This window comes from Cydia pomonella, chromosome 2 (assembly GCF_033807575.1).
Source record: "Cydia pomonella isolate Wapato2018A chromosome 2, ilCydPomo1, whole genome shotgun sequence".
Taxonomy (NCBI): domain Eukaryota; kingdom Metazoa; phylum Arthropoda; class Insecta; order Lepidoptera; family Tortricidae; genus Cydia; species Cydia pomonella.
Genome location: NC_084704.1, coordinates 28608124 through 28630281, shown reverse-complemented (window position 1 = coordinate 28630281; position 22158 = coordinate 28608124). Strand labels below are relative to the sequence as shown.

At 39.1% G+C, this 22158-nt stretch overlaps 1 protein-coding gene across 1 annotated transcript in view; it reads left to right on the top strand.

Annotated features, from left to right (window-relative positions):
- Positions 1–22158, top strand: part of LOC133534851 (uncharacterized) — a 34751-nt gene that overhangs the window by 9632 nt on the left and 2961 nt on the right. The window contains exons 3-9 of the mRNA XM_061874146.1: positions 115–706; positions 1614–1815; positions 2095–2265; positions 5943–6160; positions 8006–8217; positions 8783–8934; positions 19580–19699. Of these exons, the coding sequence (XP_061730130.1) occupies positions 115–706; positions 1614–1815; positions 2095–2265; positions 5943–6160; positions 8006–8217; positions 8783–8934; positions 19580–19699 (1667 nt within the window). The remainder of the gene's footprint in view (positions 1–114; positions 707–1613; positions 1816–2094; positions 2266–5942; positions 6161–8005; positions 8218–8782; positions 8935–19579; positions 19700–22158) is intronic.

The window sequence follows — 22158 nt, the reverse complement described above, 5'->3', positions numbered from 1 at the left end:
AAAATGATATTATCGGTGCCTCTGCCCTTATTATATGTTCCCGGAGCCAGGCCATAATTGTAGCTATAGTGAATAAAGTTCCTTTATTTCGATTATTTATCGTTGTTATTACAGCTCCACTCAATGGACATGAACACGGCGTCCTTCGACTGGTTTGTAGTCAGTAGGTCCATCGAGGACATACACCACATCAACGGAATAATGAATGCGACTTCTATACGTTTCGACCAAAATATTGTAGCTTCCTTTCCAAATGCCAATTATAGGCCTAGATTACGCTTGCTACAAATTTGTGATGGCAATTTCCTATACAAATCGGCAACTAAACCTACTAATCGGAGACGTAACTTTTTACCGAGAAAGCAATATTACTACAACAATTGCCGACACGCACATCGCTATGATCAAAACTGCAACAAGACGGAGTATGAGAGAAATTATTATCGAACATCTGAAAGGTTTAGAAATTTAACCCGAAACCAAACTTACAAGAAACAGGGGGGCATTTACCCGCTGTTCCAATCAGGAGTTTTAAATTACAATTTCTCTCGGACATTTGATATGGTGAACATAAGTAAATTCTTTGTCACTAGAGAATTTAACAAGTGGGTCAGAGCGAACAATGTTAATCGAGGGATTGAAGGAATACACTTGATCCAGTACTTCAAAGTGCGGACCAATTCAACTCTGTACGCTTTCTTTTTAGGTGAGTAAGATGTTTTGTCGTTTTGTTGAATACCTTTTGTTGCGAATGCGAACAAGTTGAGGACGAAAGCTTATAAAAGGTTTCGTTGTCAAAGAACATTAATTCCCGTCAGTTTTTCCTCTCTGAATCCCAATGCTAGGTACTTTGTTGTATCTGCACATGTGTAACGAAATAAGATTAGATTAACTTTGATACAGTAATCAGGAGGAAAAAGTGGTCATTCATGATTGGAACAAAGTGAACAAATGCTATTTTGTTTTGTACACAGGTGGATAACATGGAATGTTTTTAAAATAGAGATGAAAAGCTAAAGAACATGATAGGCTATGCTCTGCGTAGGATTCTGAAGGTACATTGAGCATGGCCTGGTATGTACTTGAGTACTTCGGGTCTTCTAGAAACGCATGTTTCTATTTATTTCTAACGAAAATTCAGTGATAACTCATGCTAGAACGTTCCGGTCGGGCACGACATGTCCGATTTATTTATTATTTATGGTGTTATAGTTTTTGTGCAGTATGTCGCGCTTTTTAGGGTTCCGTACCCAAAGGGTAAAACGGGACCCTATTACTAAGACTCCGCTGTCCATCCGTCCGTCCGTCCGTCCGTCTGTCACTAGGCTGTATCTCATGAACCGTGATAGACAGTTGAAATTTTCACAGATGATGTATTACTGTTGCCGCTATAACAACAAATACTAAAAAGTACGGAACTCTCGGTGGGCGAGTCCGACTCGCACTTGTCCGTTTTTTTTTTTTCGAGAATGTTATGTTTGGAGAAATGTACGAAACCACAAGCTTTCGTTCAAAATCCAATAATAAATACTCTGGTACTTATACTATATTTCCTTACTGGATTTAGAATTTTTAGGGTTGTTATTACACAAACAAAACCTTATTTTGTTCAGGCGACTGGGACCCAGACCACTCGATGTCCCGTGTGGAGTCTCCATACCCCGTGGAGGCGCGGAACTTTCAAGGCGAGGAACTAGTCGTTGGTCGGTGCAACTCGAGCGGCGATGGTGCGGCGGCCGGCGATGACGACGGACCCTCGGCGCCAGCATTACTTGATGATGTTCTGCATTTCCTTACGTACAGGATAAATGCTTCGTAAGATTTTATGATTATATGAGTCTCCTCCGAGGAAGTACACGACCTATAATTCAACGGTTTCCAGTAAATTTACCAGATCGTCGTTGTTGTGCGCCCTTTTGGCGAAAGGTGCCACTCAAGGATCTTTCCCCCAAGCTACCAACGTTTCTATCAGTGATGCAAATTAAGTTTAGCAAGGACTGTAATACGGTCGTGTCAAATCTAATATGTTAGCGCGCCTCATTATTCATCCATCTGTCTATCAGTAGGTATATAAACGCACGTTATTATCCGCAGGTGTTCGACGAGATATTACAGCAAGCTAGGGTTCCGAAGCTACGAAGGCGCGTGGACGGGTCTCCTCGGCGCGCTGACCGAACGCTCGGTAGACATCGCTCTAGAACCGGTCACGGTCCACGCGCCACGCTACCAAGACATGGACTTCATCTTCCCTATTGCCGAAACCATGTGAGTTTTATAACCGAAACATACTAAGGTAGGATTATGAAAATACATGAAAGCATGTGCTCACTCGAGCATCGCGGCCGATTGTACAGTTCTAAATAACACTTTGCTTTGAATTAGCCTCAAAATGCTAGGACAACGCTTGCAATTATTCGTACCTTTAATGTGCTGAACGATATTTAATTTTATTGGCGCTTAACACTGTTCCCTGTGCATGTATCATATGTATGTATGTATATGTTATGTATGCAGCATTTTAGGGTATATTTATGATACGTGATACGATAATGCACGACCCCTTGTGAACTTATTTGTACACCAAGTTATCGAAGAAACTAACACAAAAGCCTTAATAAGAAATACCGCGAACTAGTCAAGCATTACAAGGTACGTGGCTACGTGGAAACCTGATTAAGACACTTCATAAGAAACATAGTTGATAAAGTTATTCATCAACTTCTGCATCAACATTATTTTCAGTTTATATGTAGAGAATTTGTCGAAAGTGCTTCTACTTCGCATAATGTAGCTCATACCTACATTATGCGAAGTAAAAGCACTTTAAGGTTCTGTAGGTTCAGAGAGCGGATTTTTCGAAAACTCGTACCGCTTTTTAGATCACAATACGGCTACCAAAAATTAATAAGCAATTATTTATTTATTATTTATTTGTCATGAAAGCCAAAAATATGTAAATTCCTTCTAAAAATACGCAATTTTATTTTTGAGGGAACTTATTGATTACTTTTTGTTAAAACTTACAACGAATTAAAATTCAAAAACATGATATCTCTGTTCCCGAGCACGCAAATAATCCCTCTCGCTCATGCTTAAGCTGAGAGAGTGGGAGAAGAACAGGAACCTACGGGAGGTCCTTAAGTAATTAACAGGTGGTTAGTGACAGCACTGTCAAACTCCTGGCAGATCGATTTTTAAAGGTGCTATTTACATTTACACATGCTGATTACTAGCATGAGAGCATGCTATCATTGAGCAAATGCTACCTACTAGCATGTGTGTTTAGGACGTGCTCCTTTTAAGCATGCTTTGTGTGCTACCTAAGGCGGGGGTGGAAGGGCGAATAATAATAGCAAGTGTGAACGCGTTTTCTTAATGAGCTTCGCTAAAATGTTTTCTTCTCGCATTTCTGTTAGCAATCGAGAGCATTCTTCAAGGTGTTGTCTTCTATTCAGAAGTCAGCAAATCACGGACTCAAATGTTCCTATTATTATTATTTTCTGTTTCTGAGAGTAGTTTTAGATGCATTGCATCGCCAGCAAAAGGATAATTTTATTCAGCTCCAGCCGGCTTGTTGCTTGATTTTCCATGGGTTTGTTTGAATTGGCAGAGAGTACGCTATCAAATGCATGTGTGTTTGGAGTGTTTGCTTTGAGCATGCTTATTCAGGAGTTAAGGATGACTCACGGTAGACCGGGCCGAGGCGTCCGACACGTCATTTTCTATGACGGTTGATCGGTGATCGCGTGGTGCTTTCCATATAAAACGTAGCACCCGGCCCGGTCTAGCGTGAGTCATCCTTCATACATAAAACTAGCTTAATACAAGTGTTAACAGTGCATAAGCATGCTCATATTAAGCACACTCATAAGTACGCTTTTTAGCATGCTATTGCAGAGCATGTGTACCTTATTCTTTTTTGTTAAGTATTTCACGTATTTGCTCATTTTAAAACAGAAATACATCATCTGTGAAAATTTTAACTGTCTAACTATCGCGCTTCATGAGATACAGCCTGGTGACAGACGGATGTCCCTTCAGGACCACAATATAGTTCCTTCAGAACTGGGGCGGGGATTCTGATTCTGACCAGCAGGTGGTTGATGATCACGGTTATCGCGGAGGAGGGGCGATGACTATACCCCAAAAATAAAATATTGTGAAATTTGTTAGTAATTGCCCTTTGACCAACTGACTATTACATTCGACAGACTTTACTTACTTAGACATACTTTACTGACATATTAACTATGAATGACATTCTACTTAATTACCTAGTAAAGACATACCTACTATTGCCTTATCAATTTTATTACAACTTATTACATACTTTATCTGCCTAATATATACTTTACTTTTACAATCTGCCAATAAACTTACAATGACCATATTTAATGCTCTGACATACCTAATACTGATATATTTTACGTTTTATCAATTATTTGACATTTTAAGTTTAATAGGCGTATACAATACATAACTCTTTCCTATCTGTGAAAAGGATTTTGGTTACTATTAGCGGTTACAATGTTGGGTCCTACATAAACACTAAACCATCATTTGGCCAATTTACCTACTGATCCAATTCAAGATATTAACTTATTTAGTTAGAGTTGTTTTAGGTTATTACTTTATGTAATAAAATTAGTAAAGGTAATTACGGATTGCGGTATTTTAAAGGTTTTAGAATTTTCAATTTTTCTTTTTGGTATTTTTAGGTAACAGGTATTTTAGTATTTTAGGCAAGTCTACATTTAGCTAGGTATGGTAAATAGGGTTTATTTAGGTAGACAGAGAGGGGGGGGGGGGGGGAGTATGTAGGCAAGGCCTTCGCCTTCCTTGCACTTCGCCTTCATTGCATACATTGAGCTACTTCTACGGCTTTCGCGAACGTGAGTGTTGCAGCATCCTGTTCGAAAAGCTTGTCCCGCTCCGGTCCTGCCCTGAATCGAGCGCGCTCCCAAACTCGCAATGCACCGCAAGTCCTCGAACTCGAGCCGCCCATTGCTCGATACTCTCGCCAATATCCCGCACGGTCTGCGAAAGTACAGTGCTTCGGAGTAAAATGTTGATCGAGTACCTTTACCAACTCGTCGAACTTGACTTCCTCAATCTTCTTAGGATGAACAAGGTTCCTTGCCAATCGGTATGTTTCATCTGACAAATGCGTTAAGAGTAACGCGCCCTTTTTGTCTTCCCCCACTTGATTTAATTTGAAAAACTGCAATAGTGACTATGAAAAATCTCTCATTCCTGGGAATTATGGTCGAAAACAGACAAATTTCCGAAAAAATGCTCCATTTCACTTTTATTTTGTTACGCGCGGGTAAGACACGACTCGTCGCCGCTGAGATATATGGGGGTAGAGTGGGGAGCAATGAAACGCAATCGTACCGAGGCACAGCTGGTTTATTACTCACTTGTATGTGTAGGTAACGGAATGCGTGCGCGCGCACACAGACATGCATACATACATGTCAACTTCTCAACTCTTTATGCATACTGATAGCGATTTTGAATATTATTTCATGCATGGTGTGAAATAATTTATTTTAAATACAGTTCCAGAATATTACTAAGTAGATATTCTTTTTTTACTTGTCATACCATCGGAAATAAAAACGTGGTTATAAACTCTCAGCTTGTTTACACACACCTAATTCATGCATTTGCAACATACCGTGACACAACAACAACAAAAACACAACATAAACAAAAAAATTACAAAAAAAAATAGTAGGTAGCGGAAATATGATACTTTCTTTGTAGTGATCTCTTGCAAGTAGCAAGTAGATTGAAAAGCCAATGTGAATAAACTTTTGCCTCTGTTATTCTTCGCGCCAAATCTTGACGAGTATGTATTCTTATAGCAAGAGCTTTAAGTACAGCAAAAGCAGCATATCTATAATTCCCTTATTTTGCATGGACTTATGTATCGACAGGTGCAACATTTACATCCGGCATCAGGAAACATCAACGGTGCGAGACATCTTCTTGGCACCGTTCAGTGCGCGCCTCCTAGCCTGTGTGCTGGCAGTGGCGGTGGCGGCTTCCATCGTCGTCGTACTTATTAGCAGAGCTACCTCCAACCCGAACGACTCTAGGCCCATGGAGTATACTGAGGCCTTTGTGTGGACTACGGGGATTCTTTGTCAACAAGGTGCTGTATTTACAATTATATACGTACTAACAAATGAATATTACACATAAACTTTGTGAGACATCTTGGCGCCGTTCGTTGCGCGCCTCCTAGCCTGTTTGCTGGCAGTGGCGGTGGCGGCTTCCATCGTCGTCGTACTTATTAGCAGAGCTACCTCCACCCCACACGACTCTAGGAACTTACATTGACCTATATTGTATAGGTCAATGTAGATTTGTCCCTCTTTCATTGGTCTACAAAAAAGTCCGCGATGGTGTATGGCTATCTTTTAAGAAAAACTTACTATACCCATTTTTAGATTTTTAGAAATAAGGACAGAATCATGCGATACGACTTTCAAGCTTCGATTGAGAAACATTTTGCTGGACAACCCATTATATTCACATTTAAGGTTGTCAGACAGAGATCGCTCTTTAGCGGTAAGACCGCCCGTTGTCTACCATAGTCTAAGTTGTTTGCTTAATTTGTATATCATGTTCTTTTCATTTTGGTGAGCAATAAAGAATATTTGGATTTTTTTAACGTCACTGTATAATTTATTTTTTCATATTTGACATTGTTTTTGTTTTTATTCATTTTATTTTCATTTTAATTGTTTATTTGCTTTTCTATGAATTCTAGCTTGACAATCCTTTACAAATGAAAATTTCCATTTTATAATTCTTTATGGATATGATGTTATTATAAGAATTTATTTTTGACGATCAAAATATGGATTCATATAAATAGACGTGAATATAATTTGTAATGCAATCGTATGTTGTCTAATAAATAAATCTGAATCTGAAAGAAAGAAAATCTTTAGTTCAGGCAACTAGTAGCCCGTAGATAAATACCTTAAAAACCAACATACATCTTATAACAATAGGTATATTTTAATACTAAACTCTACAAATCACATTATGGTTGCGATGCATTACGCAACCCCACAGTGCCAGGGAGCCGGCCTCTCTGAATCTTAATTGCTGCCGTATTGATACGGGCGCAGTCACAGCAAATTTCTTTGATGAAATGAGTAATGCTGACGGATTGAACGTCCTAATCACTCAGTTTATTAGGGAAATTGACGCGCAAGCGTTGTAACTTGTAACTAAATACTGCGTCGAAGTGGCCATCAGCAGGGCCAAATATAGAATGACGCCGCGACCAATCGCGGGCCAATTTGCCGTGTTTCTCCATATTGTATATTTTCTGTACCTACTAACTTAGTTATTAAGTCAAAATTGTTACTAACATCCAGTGGATCATTGACCTGCAATAAATTTTTTTTATAGCCGCAGCGGTAATACCGTAACAGTAAGAAAGCAGCAGTTGCCATCCGAACGTCTCCTTTAAACAGTGTGTTCGTTCCTAGGAACAGTGTGCTTATCCCGCTTACAATATTGCCAATTTATCAATGTAATGTCGTAATGTAATAACGTCGGCTAACGTCGCAAACAGTTTGAAACTTTAGGTATTGTTAGATAAAGGTGCAAATTCTATTGTCTTCCAAGAGGAATTACCAGCTTTGCGATTTTAGCCGACGATAAGCTTCGGGTTTGATCAGGCATCAATTGAATAAAAAAAATTGTATATATCATATCATTTATTCATTAATAATCATCATTGTCATTTGTATATACATTACAATTCACATAAAAAACTTACGATAATATAGAATAGATAAGGATAATATAGGAGGCAAACCAGCAGACGAATCTTCTAATGGTAAGCGATTACCGCCGTCCATGGACACCTGCAACACCAGAGGAGTTGTAAGTGCGTTGGTAACGGCCTTTAAGATGGGAATACGCTCTTTGTTTGAAGGTTCGAATCTTATCGCCGTTTTGTATTTGTCATTTTCAGGCGGCTCATGGACTCCGCCAGCGCCGGCTGCCAGCGTGCTCCTCATCGTGTGTCTCCTCTTCGCCGTGGTGACGTACAACGCGTACGCGGCGTTCATCACGTCCGTGCTGTCCGTGCGCGTCGCTAGCGTCGACACCGTGGCCGCCGTCTTACACTCGCCTAACTTCAAAATCGGATATATAAAGAATGGAGCGGACCAGGCGTATCTCATGGTAGGTACTTCAAACTAATATGCATTTGCATTCCCTTGGGCCTCGTATTTCAAGCGAAAGTATTTTTATTTCGTTCCATTCCGGTCGTATAAAAAATTACTCTCTTGGCAACATGAGGCGTAAATGTTCGACATAGTAACGTAATATACTAATTTTCGCACTGGTGCGGTAAAGTAGCACCATATGTACTGTAATAGTACATTACGATACAAGTGCAAAAAAAAAAAAAATAGGAAATTTGAAACGAGTGGCGATAAATTAAAACACGACTGAAGGGAGTGTTTTAAATCGACACGAGTTGCAAATTACCTATTCGCACATGTATCGTACAACGTTTTACAGTACATATGGCCCTTTAAATGTTCGACATAGTAAGGTAATATGTTAATTTTCGCACATGTGCGGTAAAGTAGCACCATATGTACTGTAAAAACTATTTAAAGTGCTTAAAGGGGCATATAAATTTGAAGTATAGTTGTTAATTAATTGATTTATTTTACGGCACTACAATGATCCTAAGTGTTTCTCACTTAGACAAGCGAATGATAACATTTTATTGTTCCAGTCGACAAAAGACTCCCAATTGAATGCGTTTTACATCCGGGGGTATTCGGATGCAGAGAATCTGGTGTCTTCGGCTGAGGAGGGACTCGCGCGCGCCGCTAGGCTGGACTACGCTTTCTTCGCTGGGCAGCGCGCCGCGCGATCCACACTCAAGTTTGTATTGGACAAATTACCTCATCTAATAGATGGAGCATGTCGTGACAATCGACGTTACCAGTGTCACCATACATGAATACCGTAGAAATTTAGGATCTATGGGAGCAAACAACGTATTTCAGTTGCGCCCACAATTGCGTACACGTGCAAATAAAAAAAAAATACAAAACTTAAGGTTTATAGGTGTACCTACTGGATAAAGTATAAAATGGCCTAGAATACAACTTAGTTGTGCCGCTCCAATCATAGCATGTTACAAGTAAAATTGCACCAATGTGTAGTGACCTAATGATCTATACGCTTCATAATGAGGTGTTTATGTAGTCTGAGTTGCATTGACACACAAACTCCGTACATGATAATAATTTATCTTCGTGGCACGCTCGGCAATTTCGGCAAATGCCAGAAGCGTACACATACGGGGCAGCATACTGCGCGGGCCTTACTCCTCGAGTTTGTAAATATTGCCTTTGTACTCGTACAATACCTCTACAGAGAGGCAGCAGTGACACGATATTCGGACGCGGATTTTAGGGTACACCCTCGCATACACCGTCCATATCTCTCTTTAGACACGTGCACACGATGACTAGTAAGTACTATAATTTCACAATCAGAAAGAGTAGCTAAACTGCCAGTTGTGGGCGTGTATTTTATGAAACTTTGATTTTATTTACGTGGCTCTTCTAATGATATTCTTATATGAATATTCCTGAATAAAAAACAACCGGTCACATGCATGTCAGACCACGTGGGGGGATGCGTACATTGCGTACCTTCATATAGTTCGTGTCATCCGCGATGACGCGCAGATTTTTATTATTATTATTATTTAATAAGCAGGCAGGCAGTTTGACAACTGATATGACCTGTATCCAATATTCATAAAGATAGTTATCAATGTTATCATGAACGAGTAGTAGATATAATGTATAATAATAATAATTCAGCCTATATACGTCCCACTGCTGGGCACAGGCCTCCTCTCATGTGCGAGAGGGCTCGGGCTATAGTCCCCACGCTAGCCCAATGCGGATTGGGGGACTTCACATACACCTTTGAATTTCTTCGCAGATGTATGCAGGTTTCCTCACGATGTTTTCCTTCACCGAAAAGCTAGTGGTAAATATCAAATGATATTTCGTACATAAGTTCCGAAAAACTCATTGGTACGAGCCAGGATTTGAACCCGCGACCTCCGGATTGAAAGTCGGACGTCATATCCACTCGGCCACCACCGCTTCAGATATAATGTGCTTGTCTAATTTATTATAAATTATAATGTGCTTGTCTAATTTATTTTTAAACTGGTTCACATTTGGTGCTGAAACCACATCTTCTGGGAGTCTGTTCCAAGCCCTCACCACTCGATTGCTGAGTCGATTTGTCAAATGTAACCTTTAATGACATGACAATACGAGTCAATGCACGCGTCTGCGTGATATACACGATCTATGCAATACAAAAAGCCATCAAACATAATTAGGTATGGTTGTTACCTCAATGACTTCCTTGTCACACAAACAAAACAATATTGTATTTAAGACAATTTGTAAAAACGTTAAATTTCCTTACAAAACGATGCAGTGTGACAATACGTATGGGTATGGCGGCGGCTAGGTTCGTGGGGCGTCGTTATACAATACAGGTTATCTGGGTAGTAGTTTTTAGGGTTCCGTAGCCAAATGGCAAAAAACGGAACCCTTATAGATTCGTCATGTCCGTCTGTCTGCCCGATTATGTCACAGCCACTTTTTTCCGAAACTATAAGAGCTACACTGTTCAAACTTGGTAAGTAGATGTATTCTATGAACCGCATTAAGATGTTTACACAAAAATAGAAAAAAAACGATAAATTTTGGGGGTTCCCCATACTTAGAACTGAAACTCAAAAAAACATTTTCATCAAACCCATACGTGTGGGGTATCTATGGATAGGTCTTTAAAAATGATATTGAGGTTTCTAATATCATTTTTTTTAAACTGAATAGTTTGCGCGAGAGACACTTTCAAAGTGGTAAAAGGTGTGTCCTCCCCCCCCATAACTTCTAAAATGACAGAATGAAAAATCTATAAAAATATATGATATACATTGCCATGCAAACTTTCACCGAAAATTGGTTTGAACGAGATCTAGTGAGTAGTTTTTTTAATACGTCATAAATGGTACGGAACCCTTCATGGGCGAGTCCGACTCGCACTTGTTTGTCATAGGCAGACTTAAACCGGTCTTAGTTGCCTTAATCGATTTTTTCTAAATTCACAAACAAAATGAGTCTACATAAAAACGAAACACGTCGCCCAATCGTATGAAGCTTGAAAACAAGCATGAAAAAACAAAATATCTATCTCAACCACAAACTACAACCGCACTGTACCTACTAAATATTTCCGAAACACATATTTGTGTTCTTTTAAGTTTAAATACAGACTACAAAAATATTGGGGATCTGTTTAAAGGCATATCCGGTATCATGTTCATTAGGAAAGAGTAGAAAAAAAATTGTTTGACGTGATTTTTTTTTGGAATTTGTATTGAGGGTTGGTTGACTTGAACGATCTGTCCCGTAGAGAAAAAAAATTTTGCGATTCAAAAATATTTTTTTTTTAATTTTTCCTAATCAAAACACGATACCGAACATGCCCTTGAGCGGATCCCCACCATTTTTGTTACACCTTGTATTTGCGTTTACCGGAATGCCGTTACGAATTCCACTGAATTAAGGATGACTCCGCTAGAACGGCCCGGGTCCTTAAGCCGAGTCACATGCTTTGTTAACTCCGCTAGAACGGCCCGGGTCCTTAAGCCGAGTCACATGCTTTGTTAACTCCGCTAGAACGGCCCGGGTCCCTATGCCGAGTCACATGCTTTGTTATAGTTATAGCAGTGTAAGGAGCCTGTCATAGTCTGTACCTTTAGGTAGTTAAATAAATGTAAACAACGTGTTTTTAGATTTTGGCCACTTGAAATATTTAACGGTTAACCAACCAAATGGAAAACTGCCTGGATCTTCTGACCTATTTAATTTAATAGTGTAATGTTTTAGTCTAGCCTCAAATGGCTAAATATTCGATCTCGTTTTAGGTTCTTTACTAGGGCGAAGTAATGTAATAGCAAATATTACAAAAATAAATCACTATTGATTAATCAAATAATCCTGTTATATTCCTATTAACAAAATAGCATTATTATAGCAGCTTCGTTGTTACGTTGAGTCAAATATAGGTATATTGTAGTAATATTTCTGTAAGTTTTGGCACATTGAGCTAAATTAATTGACTTGAAGAAATTTCTTGCCCAATTATATACCAAATTGTGGTTTGTTTACATTCTATTAAATACATTAAGATAAAGACTACAGGTATAACAATATCACATCTACCTTAAGATCCCACGATCGCGCCTGTAAAACAAATTTATACCTACTCTAAGGGATATAATAATAATAATAATAACTTATTTCCCACCTTCCTTAACAACTGGTGTCACCTTCCTGCTCTATAAGTCCGGTAGTACCACGGAAGCAAAGAACTACAGACCCATCACGTGCTTGCCTACACTCTACAAGCTCCTTACATCCATTTTGAGATCGAAAATAAACGCGCACATTGTCGCTAACAACATTTTGGCCTCCGCTCAAAATGGATGTAGGGTTGGGTCCCGTGGTACTAAAGAGCTCCTCCTCATAGACATGACCATTTGCCAACAAATCCGGCGGAATAAGGGGGCCCTCTCTGCCGCTTGGATTGACTACAAGAAGGCCTATGATTCGGTGCCTCACTCATGGCTGGGGAGGGTCTTAGAGCTGTATAAAGTTGATACAGCTTTAAGAGCCTTCCTAAGCGCGTGTATGAGGCAGTGGACCACAGTCCTTCGGCAACCAGGTGGCGGGGATGACCGCTCTGGCCCGCAGGATTTTATAAGGATTGAGCGAGGAATATTCCAGGGTGATAGTCTGAGTCCCCTGTGGTTCTGCCTAGCTCTGAATCCCCTCAGCACTCTGCTGAAGGATACGGGACTAGGTTGCCGGCTTCGGAGAGAGGGTGAAGTCATTTCTCACCTTCTGTACATGGATGACCTCAAATTATTTGCACCAAATAGCCAAGACTTGTTGGAGCTACTGAAAACCACCGAAGTCTTCAGTAGTGCCATCAACATGGAATTTGGTGTCGATAAATGTGCGGTTATGCATGTACAGCGGGGGAAGGTTGTAAATTCAACAAATTTACAACTTTCTGAGACAATGTCTTTCAGATCTATCTCTGAATCAGAAACCTACAAATACCTTGGTATGACACAGTCGTTGGGTATTGAGGACGAGGGTATTAGACAGTCGGTGAAGGAGCGCTTTTTCAGTCGGCTCACAAAAGTCCTTAACAGTCTTTTGTCAGGCGGCAAAAAAGTGCGCGCCTTCAACGCCTGGGTAATGCCCCTACTCACATACTCCTTTGGCATACTAAGGTGGACTCAGACCGAGCTGGACGCCCTGGATCGGAGGGTCCGACTACTGCTAACCACACACCGTATGCTACACCCACGCTCGTCAGTTATGAGATTGTATATCCCACGGAAGTGTGGAGGTCGCGGCTTCCTAAACGCCAAAGATCTCCACAACCGCGAGGTGTGCAATCTCAGGAATTATTTCCTTAACAACGAGTGTGGGATGCATCGTGATGTGGTGGCAGTAGACAGGAACCTCACGCCGCTCTCCTTGGCAAACGAGAACTGGCGCAAACCTGTGGTACTAAGTACTGCGGATCGCAAGGCGGCATGGGAGAGTAAGGTGCTACACGGGCGGTTCTACAAGGCCCTCACGGGACCCGACGTGGACCTGCTCGCGTCGGTGAACTGGTTACGATTCGGGGACCTCTTCGGAGAAACCGAGGGTTTTGCCTGTGCAATTGCGGACGAAGTGATGATGACGAACAACTATCGGAAATATATCCTGAAGGACGGTACGGTCGATATTTGTCGGGCATGCCGCCGTCCCGGAGAGTCACTCAGGCATATAATTTCCGGTTGTTCTCATCTTGCTAACGGCGAGTACTTGCACAAACATAATCTCGTAGCCAGGATTATTCACCAGCAACTTGCTCTTCTATACGGCCTTGTGGACCGCGAAGTACCGTACTACAAGTACTCACCTGCGCCAGTTCTCGAAAATGGTCGTGCCACGCTCTATTGGGATCGATCTATTATCACTGACAGGACTATTGTAGCCAATAAGCCTGACATCGTGATAATAGATCGATCGCAACGCCGGGCCGTGCTCGTCGACATCACCATCCCCCATGATGAGAATCTCGTGAAAGCCGAAAAGGACAAGTCCAGTAAGTACCTAGACTTGGCTCACGAGATAACCGCCATGTGGGATGTTGATTCGACGATCATTGTCCCGATAGTCGTTTCAGCGAATGGTCTCATAGCGAAGAGTCTCGACCAACACCTTGAGAGACTCTCGCTAGGTGGTTGGATCAAGGGTCAGATGCAGAAGGCGGTGATCTTGGACACGGCGCGGATAGTCCGCCGGTTCCTCTCTTTGCGGCCCTGACCACCGGCAGCTTGGGCCCTGCCCCGCTGCTGGCGGCATCCTAGGTTAGGTTTTTTATAATGTGTTTATATATATTTTGTATTGTTTTGTAAGTGTTTTTATATTTTACTTTTATATTCATATTATAAATGACCTAGCCTAAGACCAAAAATAAATAAAGGGAATAATAATAATAACTAAAGGGAATAATAATAATAATAAAATTCTTTATTGTGCACTACTAAAGAAAAACTCATATTACAAACAAAGACAGGGCTTAAATTAGTAGTTCAGGGATATACTCGTAATAAGGGAGAAAGATTATTCACTGGCGCTTTGAAATTTCGAACAAAGAAACATCCAATAACGTTTCTTGATTCGAAGTGCATCTTCAAGGCGTTTTCTTCTTTAGTGGTCCTACCTATTTGCCTAAGAAGTGAAAAATATACAAGAAGAAACAGAAAACCAAAAATCCATTCCCTATTCATAAATTCGTCGACTACCTACCTCGCATTTCGTATCGTCATAAGATGTAAACATGTAAATACTTTTAAAATATTCTGTTATATCGTAAATTATTCTTTACATACTTTCATGTAGGTAGGTCGTAATCGTAACATAACAGGAGCGCCTATATATGAAACTGGCAACATATCGTAGACATAAAATGGAATGTAAACATTTTATCGTCATCGACATTAAATCCTGCCCTCATTGGATATTGAAGCATTGCTGAGATCGCAGCCATTTAATTTACAAACTTAGGCTGGCTTTACATAATGTACCTTCGCCAAAGATGGCCCAGTTTCTAAAATGGCCCGCTTTCAAAACTGTTTTACTTACAACCGTTCGAATGATTTTAAATTTCGCGCCCATACTTATTCAGTTCGTGCCATACAAGAACGTAGTGATTATATGCTCTTTGGTGCCATACACATAATTGCAAGTTCACGTCAAATGGTAGATGTCGCCATATTTGTAGCGGTTGACACTTTGTCAGTCACGTCGCAAATAGCTTACTGTTGGCTTACTATTTATAACGTGAGGTTACAAACTACTCACATACTTTTTAGTGTTTCTTTAAAAAACGAACAGTTTTAGTATTCCTTTTTGATACAAAGTTTCCAAGATTCAAGGACAATCTTGTGAAGGAAAGCGTTGTTTATATTTTTTGTTTATTTTCATTTTATAGTAATAATTCTCCGCCGCCGAGAGAAGTGCCTATAAAGGCCCACCACGCGGGCCCCCAAGATAGCCCGAAGAATATGTTGGGCTAAGAACGATGTAGAAGATTTCTCATGACCAGAATGCAGCTAAAATGGCCTACAAGATTTTGGATTTCTGTTAGTTGCGTGTAATTACTTAGGACAGGTATAAATACCTAAGTTAGTTAGTTATTTTTATTCCTATTTCACTAATGTTTTTCTATACTCCTAAATAAGGCCTGATAAAATTGTTTTTGAAAAAAGTTTGCAACTTGTAAGGTTATTCGTTGTTTAACTTTAAACAAATGTTAGAAAAAGCAGAGGAAAATGTTTTTTTCATGTTTTATAAAGTTTTTACTTGTTTTTTTGATAGATTAAGTTTTGCTAAGCCCAAGATGGCCCACCGTCTAATTATGACCAAAAGTATATTATGAGAGACTGATTACCTAAGAAACGCATTTAATACGTTAATTTTAATGCATAAAGATAATTTTTGTTTCGATCGCGTCAAGAAATTACTTTCTTAAAATTGGACCATGATAAGTGCCTTTGTTTTTAAAAAGCTCACATTCGAGGTTTTTAAAAATGATTATTTTCTTTAAGAGATTTAATTTTAATTTTTATGTTGAGTTTATTCGCAAATAAATAAAGAATATTTCGATAAAGTTTGATTTCAGAAATATTTTTTGATTTATTTAAGTAATGCAAAAAATGGGCCTTACAAGGCGCAGGTACTTTATTCTGAATCAGAGTCTGAATTGATAATATTAATTTATAATCAAGGGGCCAACCGCGAAAACCGAAATTTGCAAATTACGGGGACCTTACTCTTTTACTCTTATTAAGACGTAATTAAAGTGACGAAGAAATATTCCTGCAATTGAAGAACTTCGATTTTTGCGTTTAGCCCTGAATTCCGTTGCTTTGGTCACACATGTCTTAAAAAATCCGATTGATCATATAGATAGATAGGTAGATAATACTTTTTTCACGTCAGCAGCTCGAAAAAGGGTAATTTGCTGCTTAAAAACAGTGAGCAAAATCGCATTTTGCTCACCGAGTGAGACAAAATAACATTCAAGTGACCTTTAGATTCGAATGTCATTTCAACGTGCGGGGCCTAATACAAGTTCGAAATATTTGGATTCTATTGTCTTTATCCCTTTCACGTCATTAGCAAAAAGAAAGAGACAAAAAAAGTGCATACGTAATTCAACGGTATATTGACGGTTTATAATAGACCCCCGAAATAAGTCAGACCGCATCGTTCCAAAACACCCTACGAGTCTTCATTCGTAATAATTAATTAATGAAATAAAAGTTTAAAATTTAATAAAAACACCATATTTTACGTAATTTATTATACAATCAAAACAATGAACTTATACAAATTTACGCAATTGTTACGTAGTAAATAATTCTACTTAACTACTTTTAACGATCTCTACTATAGTTGACAAATAGTAGTATCCGCATTTCGGACCGGATCCTACAAAGTTTTTTTTACAAAAAAAAATTGTCGATTGAACTGTCAATTGATGTTCGTTAATTCATTATTTTCGTATTATTTTATTGAAATTTCTTTCGTTTTGTTTTATTGCGGTAATTAAAGTTAATTGTTAGAATACCTTCAGAAAACATGAGTGAAATAGTGATCCGTCCGTCTGGATTATATTTTTTCAGGTTGTATTTTTTGATGGCTGACTGACGTGAAAAATTTTGTGTACTACACGAGATCAAAGTTATTTACATCTCGTGCGCTTTTGAGTCCCTTACTGCGCTCAAGATTCTAAATTAGATTCACTCGCTACGCTCGTGAATCTATTATAGAATCTTTCGCTTGCACGGGACTCAAAACAAGCACTCGAAGAAATATCAAACTTTGCTCTCTTGTTGTACAAATAACTATTATTAGCACACCTTAGACACAGGTTAAAGAAAATCATCTTCCAGGCAACCTTGCCTTGTCTCACGAACTTGAACTTAAGTTGAGAAAACTCTTTCTCACGATTGTCAACAGACAAATTGAAATTTATAATCTGAGGGTCTACCGCGAAAATCGAAAATCAAAATTTAGTTTTGATTACGTACTTACAGGCACGACGATCACGATAGATCCTGTGCGGCAAGGGAAGTATATTCCGGTAATATTTAGGGTTTAAAAAATGCCTATATTGTTTGGAATTTTATACAGGTCCACGGGCGACGGCAGCTGTAGGTATAATTCTATATACCAGTGTTGGGCGTAATCAATTATTTGTGTAATTTTAACTACAAATTAGATTACATGTAGTTAAAATTACTTGTAATTAAGATTACTGGGTAGTTTGTAATCGAAATTACTTTAATTTACAATCAAAATTACTCAATTATTTCTTAATAGGCAAAAATGAGCAAATTTAGTACTCTCTCTTAAGTAAACAAAAGTAAGAACCACCTGCGGCCCACCATACAAAAATTGCTATTTGAATTTGAAATCAATAGTGTAGGGAATAAGGTTTAGTTTCTTTTGTTTTAAAATGATATGAAACAAAATAAATGCAAACTCTGTTCCAATTATAAAAACTCTTCTCAAAAGTCAATCTTGGTATGTTAATATCAACTTAAAATTCATTCGTTTTTTAACCTGATTTGGGATTCAAAGAAGTTCGAAAATATTTTTTTGGTTAAAAGTAAATTGTAATCGCATAAAGTAATTACAGATGACAATTACAAAATGTAGTTATTAATTTGACTACTAAATACAAAATGTAATAAAACGTTAATCAAAGGCTCAACTACTTTTTCCTAGTAATTTTAATTTGTAGTTAAAACTACATTTTGTAATCATAATCGTTAATCTGTAATCCAACTCTTTTTTGCCCAACACTGGTATATACATACTGTATACACAAGATGATCAATAGATCAGAATGATTTTGATTTCAAATCGATTATATAGTTTTAGGAATCAGAATAGTAAAACATACGAAATCAATCAATAAATTTGTTTTAAGCGATTAAAAGTTACAAAGTTAGGTCTTCATTAGATGTCCTAAGTCTAACACTAAGATACGAACGAATGAGTATCGAGTTATCGACCGATCCCTATCAAGCGCGATGCCGAAGTGAGTGTCCGTGGTCCGGAGTGACTTCCACCTCCCCTGGCCAGACCGGCACGTGGTGGCGCGAACATGACAGGCGATCGTGCCTTTTCACTCCCTCCTAGGGCTCATGGGAAGGACCCGGTAATAATAGTTATTCCAGGTCTGTAAGGAACTTTAAAGTTAGGACATGGTACGGGAAAATGTGGGTCGTATCGCATATTTGTCTTTCTTCATACGGGAATTATAATACGAGTATGACTCGTAAAACACTAGCAGTAAGTTTGGATTCTACACTGCCGCAGCGAACGTGACATAAATTTAAACGTAAAAACATAGTGACACCGCACATAATCTACGAAGCAATGTACATCGACTCACTGTTTTCAAGCCAGGCAATGTTTAGCATGGTAGGCAAAGTTGAAGAAGTTTGTTGTACATATTAAAACTGGGTAACTGGTGCTAAATCTAACTGAGGCCTGATGTAAATACATTTGAGATTAATTGATTTATTTTTTATAACCGCTGATTGAGGAATTTGATGTTAATTCAATTCAATTCAATTCAATTCAAATATACTTTATTCATGTAGGCCTAGCAACAATCACTTATGAATAGTAAGACAGTATTACATATAATTATCTTAATCTAATTATCAGAGCAATTTATTGATGTTGTAAATATTATTCCATATATAATACTAATGAATATAATTCATAGATCAAATTTAATACTAAAACTTTCACAAAATATAGTCATACAATTTTTTTTTTATAAAAAATACTAGTCTAGATTGTTTCTAGTCTGTTATGTACCTACACAGGTCGTTGAGCCAGGCGCGAGGGCGCTGCGCTCTGCGTGAGCTAGCGGTACCATCCACGCGAGCACACCTCGCGTTCCCGCTGCCTCTTCGCTCGCCCTACGCGCGCCCTACGCTCGTCAGGTAGCTAATATGTTACAGGTCATTAAGTAAAGTGCGCCAGTTGCTGGTACCATCCACGCGGGCCCACCTCGCGTTCCCGCTGGCTCCTCGTTCGCCCTACGCTCGTGAGGTAGCTGATATGTCCAGGTCATTAAGCGAAGTGCGCGAGTTGCTGGTACCTTCCGTCCAAGTGAACCCACCTCACGTTCCCGCTGCCTCTTCGCTCGCACTACGCTCGTTAGGTAGCTAATATGTACAAGATATTAAGCGAAGTGCGTAAGCTGCTGGTACCATCCACGCGGGCCCACCTCGAGTTCCCGCTGCCTCTTCGCTCGCCCTACGCTTGTCAAGTCGTCAGAATCGATCTAACAAGAATGTGCGATCTCAGTATTGCAAGTTTGTGATACGCTATACTAGCCAAATGACAAAACTTTGTCTTTTCCAGTGTCCCGAACAAGAACTTTGAAGAGATCCACTAGAGGTCTGCTTTTAGAAAAGTTAATATATATAACATTGTGTGTACTTACAGACAGTTAAGTACAGTCGCCATCAAATAAATTGGAGCGGCGGAAGTGCTCAAAAACATCTGAACACGCACTCTAGCACCTTGACAATAGAGGCGTATTCAGATATTTGTGAGTACCTGGGCTGCTCCGATATATCTGATGGCGACTGTACATAGTGGAATGGAGGCTCCCCTACGAATTCGCTGGCCTGATGCGTGAATTTTAGCTGTTCCTTACAACAGAATTGAACAGAATTGTTCTTTCTTTTTTACCCGACTGCCAAAGGGAGGAGGAGGAGTATGTATGTATGTATGTCTGTTTCTTTGTGGCCTCCTGTAGCCTAAACGGCTTGATGGATTTTGATGTATGAGGTATCGTTAGATTCGTCTTGATCACGGGAGTGCCATAGGATGATAGGATTTTTTTGGTGGTAACTAAAAAGATATAAAGAAGATAAAAAAAAAAAAAAAAAAAACAAAAAACCCGACTGCACACTAAAAAAGAGGAAAACAAGCCCCACAAGAATATTGTTGTTGATGGTAAGTATTGCAGTCACAACAACCAAAATGACTATAAGTAACCCTCTGTTGGTCCCCGCACAACAATATTCTTGTGGAGCTTCTTTTCCTCTTTTTTAGTGTGCAGTCGGGTTATTTTTTTTTATAATAATTATTTTTTTAGCTGTTGTTGTTTCTTGTGTTGTGTTAGTATCAACTTATTAGTTATTATTGTTATTAGTTTATTACGGTCTTTACTAGATTGCATTAGCACGTGCTAGGATGGAGCCTTTTCGTAACTAGAAGACTTATGTTGTTGTGACAATATACTGTGTTTGTTTAGTATGTTATTTTATTATTCATTTATAATATTTATGTTCTGACGTGTCACGGTGGTATATCTTAATATACATATTTTAGTGTTTTCATTACATATTTTTATAATGACATGTTTACAATATTTTTTTATACATATATTGAACTCCTGAGATTCTTAACAACTACGTGATATCAAAGTTCATCTCTTATTGGTTTACCTAGAAAGCTAGGTATCGAAAAACCTTTTAGAAATCATCCTGCTGTATCCACTCAACACTCGACTGAGCGACTCGATAATGGCTTCGTTGTACTGATCTCTCCATCAACGTCAAACTAAAACCGCCTCTTCAATAACGTTTTCGGGGATATTGAGTGACGAACTGTTGATAGCGTGAAGAGACATATAAAGGATAGCAAGCACCCCACATCTATAAATCATGATATGTTAGATATGACTGTCTTTCTGAAAGATCATATCGCATATTGTCAGCTAAACTCGCAAACCTAGTAGCGCCATTTCAAAGACATTAGGGATTTGCTACTTTAGCCAACAATACCTAAACTTGCAGACCTCTTATCTCATGTTAGGGGATTTAAGAGGTTTGCCATTTTAGTTGACGATATGCCAATTTACCCTTGCCTTAAAATGTTCTAGAACAGGGGTTCCCAAAGTGTGCGCCGCGGCGCCCTGGTACGCCGTAGAAAGTAAAGAGGGGCGCCGTGAGTTCTATCATTATCCGAAACCACAAATATTCGCGGGTACCTATTTGAGCGCTCGCATCGGTAAATAATATAGCGTCGTGTCACTCTTTTTCGACCGTGATTTTAAATTTACAAGGGCGCCGTTGCAAAATACTAAACTTGTAACTGCGCCGCTTGTTGAAAAAGATTGGGAACCCCTGTTCTAGAAAATTAAATAAGTACATTGGTGATTAAACTTCGGACCTGAAAATTGATTTGGGGCAGGTTTTGCTTATTTATTTACTAGCCGTTGCCCGCGACTTCATACGCGTGGATTTCTATGTTGGTTTATATATTTTACAGGAGCATAGATCATTATGCAGCAAAAGATAGACGTAGGGACGGTTCTTCTTCTTTGCCTAGCCTTTTCCCATGTCATTTGGGCTCTCCTCGTCATTCTTCGCCAGGCGTATCTGTT